The sequence below is a fragment of the Arachis stenosperma genome, chromosome 2, assembly GCF_014773155.1.
Source record: "Arachis stenosperma cultivar V10309 chromosome 2, arast.V10309.gnm1.PFL2, whole genome shotgun sequence".
In the NCBI taxonomy this organism is placed as follows: Eukaryota; Viridiplantae; Streptophyta; class Magnoliopsida; order Fabales; family Fabaceae; genus Arachis; species Arachis stenosperma.
In genome coordinates, this window is record NC_080378.1 from 1773022 (window position 1) to 1783178 (window position 10157).

Consider the following 10157-nt stretch of genomic DNA (forward strand, 5'->3'; position numbering starts at 1 on the left):
TATTGAATTGTCCTTAATAGTTGAATTATCCTAATCCCCATTTGCATAATTCTTCTTCAATTCAGAGATTCCTAACGTTGTTCATACTCCATCCAACCTCTCTGCAGCCACCTCCTCGTTACTCTTTCTTCTTACTGCATTGTCACACCTCACCGTGCCATCACCCTCACTGCGTCGTACTCTCTATTTGTGGTGTTCCTTTTCGTAACTTTGTCGTCATGTCCATTCTTCTCTCTATTCTTGCGCCTCCCACCTCATCCATTGCTTTGTCCTTTGCCTCGCCGTTGCATCCCTCCACTGCGTCATTTCGAAAGAAGTCACCATCTTGTCGTTTAGACTTTTTTTTGTATAAAATCTTACTGTTTTTGTATAGGATGGATATTTGCAACTCTATTCATATGGAAATTAATAATTAGTTAGAACTATCAGATAGATAGAGAATGAGGTCCCCGCAAAAAATGGGACTCTGTAGAAAATGAGAATGAAAAGCAATATTCCCCCACAACGAGAAACGAGAACAGGGACAAGGAGTAAATCTGGAGACGGAAATAGAGAGTAGGAAGACATCTCTCACCCTGCCTTCCCCATTGACATCCCTACTTATAAATCATGTTAGAATCAAAAGAAATCTTTGTTCGAACCATCTACCTCTCCTTCATATCAATCAGTTCCTTGCAATTCAAAACCATGTCAATCTCTACAATTTGCAAACCAAAGAATGTGTAGAAGTCCCACAATTTGCAAAATCTAAAAGGAGCGATGCAGATAAGATAGAAAGAATGAAAGATGGACCAATATAATTTCATAACAATCATAATATCATGCTCTAAAAAAAATGATACAGTAATGTCGTATATATTGTCCTAAATTCATCTAGTGAAAAAATAAAATAAAAATTGTCGTTATAATTATTATATTCTTATAATAATGGTCATTACTAATAACCACGTGTGTAATAATCTATCATATTTATCTGTAACACATGTTTATAATATTTTTAAATAAAAATTTAGATGCACTTAATTTTAAATAAAATTAATAATTAAAAATCGTTAAATAATAATTTAGTCAAAATTTTCAAATTATTTAACAACTTAATTATTAACTTTACATATAATTAAAATTAACTACATCTAATTTTCATATCATTTTTAACCTAATAATCTATAGTGTCATTTTTAACGTAATGCTGCATCCGCGAAGTATAAAATTATTTACATTGCCAAAACCATATCTACGTTCTAATTATACAATTGAAAATCTATATGTTGCCGAATATTGACTCATTATTTTCACGGTGATTACAAGGTTGCCTCCATCAATCTACAACGCATTGAAGGAAGGATTCTTGAGACAATTTCAAGTTCCTGGGGTTGCAATCCTTGACACATGTTTTGATCTAACCGGGATTCAACAAGTGAAAGTGCCTACCATAAGAATGTACTATGAGGGTGATAATCATGCTAAGCTTAACGTGGATCCATCTGGAACATTGATCATGATTGATGAGGGTGATGGTGCTTCAAAATCAAAAGTTTGTTTCCCATTTGCAAGCCTTTCTTATGAACATGAAGTACCCATAATTGGAAATCTTCAGCATAGGAATAATAGGGTCATATATGATTCCAAACTATTTAGGGTGGGTTTTGCAGAAGAATGCACTTTCTTTAGCTTTGTATATTAGCTTTAAATGACACTTTAGTTAAATCTATTAAATTATCTAACGATTGTTAATTATCAACTTCATATAAAATTAATTGTGCTTGTGTTTCTACTTTAATTTTATGTTATAAAAAAAAGATGTAACAATATTAAGTGTGTTGATTTTATTTCGTGCATTAATTTAATATTGTTGGATTATATTTCTTATCTTTTTAAGATGTAAAAGAATTAATATATGTCAACAGTGGCGGAGCTTAGTTCAGACAAGGGGTGGTCATGGCTCCCCAAATTTTTATTAAAAAAATTAGTAATACTTTTTTAAAAAATAAAAAATAGTTCAGTTGGCTCAAATATTTTATTATGACTTAAAATACCAAAGTTTAATCTTCATCTCTTGCTTTTATTGCACAATAATTTTTAGTTTTAAACATTCAAAACATATTAGATTTAGACTGAATTGAGTGTATTCACATTTCACAGCTCTCTATTCAATAAGCAACACTCCCTTTACCTTTGAGTTCAAATATAAAAAATTAGGTGTTTTTTATTTATGTAATTTAATATTATTTTATATTTTACCGTTTATTTAATTTAATATTTTATATGATAAAAAAATATTAGAATATTCAATAAGTATTGATATTATTGTATGTGTATAAATTGATAAAAAAATTCAATAAATATTATAAATTTTAATATTTGTCCTTCTAATTTCTTTTTTACATATTTTACTGGATATATATTCAAATTTTTATATAAAATAGTCATAAAAAATCAAAAAGTTGATGATGCATTTTTTAAGAGGAAGGCTAATATTTAAGAAGGAAAACATATAACTTTTATAATATTAATATTTGTAGATAGTTCATCTACTTTAATGAATCACAAAGAAAGTAAGATACAACCTTTAAAAGTTTAAAAAGTTACATCTGATGAGTTTGACCTTAATTCTTTATAACGATACCCTGAAAGTGGACTTTAAATTTGGCAATATTATCCAAATCAGAGAGATGAGGTTAGACGAGTTTATCTTAAATAAGATTCATATAAAAAACATCTTGACAATTGTCTTCTATCAGACCCCCAAAATTTCGTTTCAAACTCCGCCATTGACTGTATGTCAAGTTAATTTACAAAAACAAAAATGAGTATAAATCAATTAAAATACTGCATGAATATACAAAGATTTAAGGTATAAATATAATTGATTTGACTAAATTTTCATCTAAAAATTTTCAAATATCAATTTCACGTGAAGTCGACTTTACATAAATTTTCACCTAATTTATGTCTATATTTATTACAATTTTTATACATAAATTAATATAATTTATTTCATACCGGCTAAAATTAGAATCAGGACTTTGGCAAGTGTTTATTCCCTTCCCTTGTTCGATTCTCTCTCTTTTGCCCTAATAACAATTCGAAATGTTAATTTCCCTTCGAATTTCACTCTTATCTCTACTCTTATTCTCGTCGCTCCTCTTCATTTCTTCACCGATTCTCGCCAAATCCCGTTACCCAGTTTCCGTACGCACCTTCTCCCCTCTAAATTCTTCAATTTGAATAACCTTTTTATCCTATTTATTGCTTATTTTGAATTTTGTTTGTGATTTCATATGTATATGTATATGCAGGATGCTGAAGTGAGGCAGAAGAAGCTTCAGTGCTATACTGATATTGACAGGTTGGTGTTTTCACTTTGTCTTCTTTAATTAAATTTATAAAAATATTTAGTTGTCAAGTAAAAGTGGAAGGTGATGTTTTGGTAGCTGTTGTATATTAATTCATATGCTATTGTAATGAAGCACAGTTGCTTTGAATTTTAGTGCTATTCTGAGATTAACATGTGCAATTTGGTTTTTCCATTTTAGGGTAAGGGTTTCCTTTTTTACATTAGGACTAGTAATTATGTTTCATACTCACTTCTTACTTGGTCATTTGAAAGAATGAATTTGATTGGATGACAATATAAGTGTATTCCTAGTAAACTCTTTTTTTTTTTTAATTATTTTCTTGAATATTTAATTAGGTTTTGTAGAATATTTGTGGAGTTTTGGCGACTATTGTTGATTTGCATTTGGTACTTGGTGACTGCCATGTTTGGTGTTAGGCATTTTTCTTTGTTTTCTTGGATGTTTGTTTTGGATTTGAGAATATATTTGATATTTGGCAACTGTTGATTCACATTTGTGGTTTTTATTTTATTTTGTGATAGTGGGATATGGGGCTGGCAATGCAAATCATCTAACATAGCAAGGGAGAATTGTGCCTTGCGATGCCTTTCGCCGTCTTGTTATGAGCTTATATACGAGAGTGACCCGGTGAGGCGAAATTCTGCATGATAACCTTTTTGAGTTTCTGATAGTATCGAGATTCATGCTTGTTCTTACGTATTGGAGATTCTTTCTATTGTGTTTTTATGTGTAGCTTGAAGAGGGAGAAAAGGACTTCATTCGAGGCCAAGAGTACAAATACTGTATGCATAGGTATGCTCAGATTCTACAACCTGATGCTGATTATATTTATTTATTTTATTTATTGTTAATTTTTTTATGAGTTAGCAAAAGAGTTGTTCTGCAATGTTGGGGCCATGGCATTATGCTTGTGGGGTCATAGACTTTTCAATTTTATGTTTAGTTACTGTCTTATTCCTTTCCATAAAATGAACATTCTGCTTTCACATTAGAAATTTTTAAGACAAAGATGCAGAAAAATAAACAGAGAATACTAGTTTATTATAAACAGTTTCTTGATTGGATGTAAGTCCTTTTAGGTTTTGGTGATTAGCCAACATTAAAAATATTTAATATGGCTGACATACGATTGTAAAAATTATGAGTGACAAATTAGTTTTGTTTTTTTTTTTTTGTTTTTTCATAAAAGCAACTCGTACTTTTCTTTAGGGATTATGTATTTGACCATAGTGATTGAATTAGAAAAAGCCACTGTTTCATAAGAAAAGCCACCTTATCATTCCAGAGGGAGTTATAGTTCCTAGGGAAGGCCAGATTCATAACTGATGAGAGAAATTTGAATGGTCTGTTGGAGTTTTGACCTATAGTGGGAGGTATCATTCCTTGATGCTACTTCTACATCTTTACAAGGTCTAGTTGTTACTATTCTAAGTGTTGTACCTGTTCTCCTTGTCATGGTGTATCAAAAGAAGCCGAGAACTTTAGATTTTGAACTTTTTACGTGTGTACTTCTATTTTTAAAAGCTTTTCTTTTATAAGTAGATCCTTGGTTCCTTTTTTAAGTGCATGACGTTTTGTCTTTCTTCCTTATTTCGTTGATGCTCACTATAAAGGAAATACTGATAATCAGATATGTTGTGAATAATCTGTCCCTGTATTGTATACCAATATTTTATCCCTGTATTTACACTTCTGACTGCAAGTGCATAATGCATTTGAAGGTTTTATATTTTAGCAGTATGGGTTCTAGTCACATACTACCGAGGAAAAGAGTATAAGCTTTTGGTTGTTCACTTTGAAAACTAATGGTTCTCTATTCAGTATTTATTATCATGTGTCTCTTATGTTATAGTATTTCTCAGAAGGAAATGCATTATAACAGATATCATAAATAAGAGTAGAATGCAGAAAATGTGACCTCTCTCTCAAATCTTAGTATAACTCAAAATCTTTTAGATTTATGGTTTTGCTCCCCGAAAAAAGAAAACACTCTAAAGTGAGAAAAATAGTAAAGTGATAAAGTAAGAGATTAATTACTATTGAATTTGTAACTTTATTATATGTGAGTTTTACTATCTTAATTTAAGAGTGATTAAACACTTATTTTCTCATTTTACCAACTTTCTCACTTTAGAGATGGGTAGGAAAAAGATAAATAAGATTGAGAGATTTGCTTCTTAAACTCATACCTATATACTGAATACTTTAGAACCAAAAACTTATTAAACTCACTTTTATTTATTTAAGTTGGTGATTTGCTTTGTAGCTACATGGCATGTATGGAGCAAGCTTTTGTCCTAATATTTTCCCCTATATCGCAGGTTGTCCTTGGGAGAGAGCCTTGAGGGTGTCAAGGGTGCATTTGATCACTAGCCATTGTATTAATTCTGAATTGAAGGCACAAGCTACGTACGGCTTATGGCAAATTGGCGAATTCACACTAAGAAAAGAACTTCATATCATATGCTATTAAGAAGAATGTCATGGAACCTTGAGAAACTTTCTGTGATTAAATTATTAAAAAGGGAAAAAATGCAAATGCGTATTGTCATAGTTTCGGCTTATTAGTTTGTATGAAAAAGTTGTTTATTGTCAAGAATGAAAGTATATAATTATAAACTCTGGATTATTATAAATTATTGCTATGTAATTTAGTTTTATTACCATAAAACTAATATACCGTTGCTAATATTTTACAAAATAAATAAAATTCATATAATAAATAATATTATATGAAATTGTTTATCAACGCATTTATATTGTTTTATATCAATAATTTATAAACGTGTAAAACAGGTAATTGAGTGAGTTTAAAAATAATGGTGCGTGTATGGAAAATTGAGTAAAAAATAGATATGATTAATGTTAAAATATTTGAAAGACTAGCTAACAGAGTGTAAAGTTTAGAAATCATTTAGACTAGTGGTTCCAATAAGATCAACTTGTTCTTTCTATTTAGAAATCATTTAAATTTGTTTTTATATTTGAATTAATATTAATGAATTACTTAATTAATTTTATTAAAAATATTATTTCCTAAAATTTTTCTGTAATTTTTACATTGTTAATTAGTCAAACTGATGAAAGGATTAACTTGATCTACAATATAAAATTATATGATTAATTTTAAAAGGTGAAAACATTCATACCTAGTTATTTTTATCTGAATTTGATAGTTAAAAATTATTTGATAATAATTTAATTAAATATGTTAAATCATCTAAACGGTTAACTGTTAAATCAACTATTAACTTTACATGAAGATAATTATATGTGACAAAAATAATCTCAAAAAGATGCTAACGACAAATAATCTCTAAAAAATTTAAAAATACAACAAAAGATCTAGATATTGAATATATAGTCTAAAAAAATTTTAGAGATTAGATTTTGATACAATCTTTTGCAAATATTATTAAAAAAATAAAATCTTTTTATTTTAAAAGTTTAATAATTTTATATCTAGGTGATTTTGTTTAAAAACTTTTTTATTGTAAATGAAAAATTTTTTTAAAAAATAAAAAAAATTAAAGATCAAATTTTACTTCAAAATTTTTTAGATACTTTTTAAATATTTATTTAAATATTACCACAATATTTCAAATCAAATAAATAAATTATTTAAAAAATACAAATAAATTTTTTTACCTAAAAAAATATAATATTTATTAGAATAATTACCCAATTCAGTCTCTAAAAATTTTAAAAGCGAATATTTTAGTCTCTAAAAAAAATTAATATACAGATCAATCCCTATCGTTTTTCTCCGTCAGACATATCAGTCTCCAGTCTATTTTCTGGCATAACTCATCAACAGAGATTGCTGACTTGACACGTTAAGTCACGTACGTTGCCGTTAACTGTTCACGTATGCGAGTAGGACAAAACGGTCCATCGGCTTGTTAATAAAAACGTCGCCGTATCCAAAATACTTCTCCTTTATCGTTCTTCATCATTGAAGGTCTCATGAAACCCTAGTTCTTCATTTGCAGGAATTGACACATCCAGGTTCAGTTTTGATGATGCCAAATAGAGGAAGTTCGTCTTCTTCGAAATGCCATAGAGGGAGACACAGTTTTTTCAGTAGTAGTGATCTCGTATATGGTGATGTGAAGAGCCTGAGAAACGTTGAAATCACGAAAGAACAATACTCAAAATGCTTATGCAGTTTGTATATAATAATTTTTATTCCAAAAACTCATGAAAATTCGAACAGGTTATTTTTTAGATTTCCACTATATAAGGTAAACAATTGTTGACATTCTAATTAGTAAAAAAAATTGTGTTGAATAATGTTTGTGAAATAGGCAGAAAAAAATTCTCTCGCTGTAAGTTCTTTGCATGAGCTGGCTAGATTTTTGATATCCACTTTAATGATGATGTTGTGGGGGTCATGTCTAGTGCGAAATTGGTTGCAAATGTGTCACCCATTTGTGAGATTGAAGATGTTAGTTTAGGACAGAAACTAATAAAGTTACATAGTAGAATTATATGTTAGAGGTTCATCAAAATATAATCCTAAAGATTAATTCCAAGAGTAGAGATTTTAATGTAGTATCTATTTTTATGGTTTTAGCATTGTTAGTTTTAGCCATGACAGGGATTATTATTGCCTTGTAAGAGATTTAGAGTTGGAGGTATGTGTAAGCTTGCTTTTAGTTCAATATTTAAATGCTATTTCGATGAAGTTGCAAAAAAATTTGTAACGATTTTTTGAATTAAATGATAGTAAATTAAAGCAAGTTTTTGTAATATGTATGCTTGTTAAAAAAATTTTCATTGCATTATTAATCAAAGCGTAATCACGTAATGATTTCTCATCTAATGTTATTTATATGTGAAGTTGATACAAATTATAAAGATAGTCACAAATAAATGGGAACAACATAACACACCTTTATTTTTAATGCGAAAAATTTGGAAACCAAAATAATTTAGCCATAATTAGCCAAAAAAATTTTATTTGACTTTATTTATATAATTTTTTTACATTTTGATTTTTTTATCTTACTCTTTTATTACTCAACTTATCACATTATATTCTTAACTATTAGACGGTAACATATCATATATTAATAAGACCTTTTATAATTTGATTTTCATATATATTATTACATTAAAGACTAATCATAATAATATACTTTAAATGTCACTAATGTTAATTGATTTTTCTTTGTAACCACTAATTTATTGTTTCCTTATTGTTTCACTGTACCTACATAATATTATAGAGGTTGGAATAATCTAAATTTTAATTGTCATTAATTTTAATTATTTTTTTGTAGTAACTAATTTATTATCTCACTTACGTAATATTTATTTCATATTTTTTAAAGTGAAATAATAATTTATTCTGATTTTTTAACACACATATTTTTAAAATTTATCATAATTGGATTTAAAAATATCAAATACTTAAATTAATTTATTCAATTAATAAATTTACTCATAACATCCATAAGTTCATACACATAACATCTATAATTTCATATTAATAACATTAATAATTTCATACTCATAATATTCATAATTTTATAGATATGATGTTTATGATTAATAAATTTTTACAATTAATATTACTAAATTTCAAACTATGTGTCTTATTATATTTTTTAAATTATTATCTCATATGTGCACTAATGGATTATAATTTTAATTATTTTAATATTTTTTATTTAATATTCATATGTATGCTTATTAATTAATTTTAATATAATGAGTTAATAATTATTTTTAAAAATTTATTTTTTAATTTTTATTTATATTTTATATTTTATTTTTATTTTCTAATAGTCTATATGTAAAATATAAATTGTATAGTAGAAGACTAGAAGTTGTTAAAATTTTTTAATTTAATATTCATAATTTTATATGTATAATAACATCTATAATTTTAAACATATAATATTTATAATTAATGAATTGGTGTCAATTTATTATTTATTATTTTATTTTGTAGGTTAAAAACTAATAATTTTAGACGTTTTTAATAAATAGAGACTAATCAAATATAAAATATTTTTATTTTTTATAAAATGTTTAAATGTGATTTGAGATTTTTCTAGGATTAAAAATATCAAAATTTAAAATTTTTATTTGAAAAAAATTGTAGAATTATGAATATAATAATAATGAAAGAGTATTTTTTTTAGATTTAATTCACATTAAACTTAGAATTGACTTTTAGTGTAATTAAATAAGAAATTAAAAGATAGTTATAAAAAAAATTAAATGTGTTAATTAAGTCCGAAGAGTGATTTACACTCTCTTATAAATGTAAATATTATTGATCATGTATTTTTATTTATTGTCTATAATATTTTGACTATCTAACATTATTCTTCCAATACTAAATAAACCATTGTAGATGTTGTAAAATAAATAAGGAAGAAGTAATAAAATAAAGTATAAATAGAAAAATACTACTATCAGTATTTACCAATACTATTATATTACTATAAAGATAATATATTAATATTATATTAATAGTATGTAAAGAAAGAAAGTAAAAAAGTGCTTTATATAAGAAAAGAGAGAGATAAAGTATTTACTTTATTATTGCTGTATGTAAAAAGCATCTCACGATGCCTTCTATTTATACATATAAAGTGTCTTCATTTTCAACCTTCATTTATTATATTTTGTCTTGTAAAGTGATTCATTCAGTCTTGAGAAAAGATAGCCACCCAAGACATACGTGGTCATCCATCTTTATCACAACACTCCCCCTTAGATGACCATTTAGGATTATACCTTACTAAAGAAAAATTCACTGGGAAAAAAACCTTAGTGAAGGAA

The 10157-nt window shown here is 26.9% G+C and overlaps 1 protein-coding gene across 1 annotated transcript; it reads left to right on the forward strand.

Moving 5' to 3' along the window:
- The first annotated feature begins 2987 nt into the window (after positions 1-2987).
- Positions 2988-6019, forward strand: LOC130961577 (uncharacterized). Its single transcript, XM_057887529.1, has 5 exons — positions 2988-3192; positions 3300-3349; positions 3881-3986; positions 4093-4151; positions 5681-6019. Exons 1-5 carry the CDS (start codon positions 3091-3093, stop codon positions 5730-5732), a joined length of 369 nt encoding a protein of 122 aa, XP_057743512.1. The 5' UTR covers positions 2988-3090; the 3' UTR covers positions 5733-6019.
- Positions 6020-10157: the final 4138 nt, after the last annotated feature.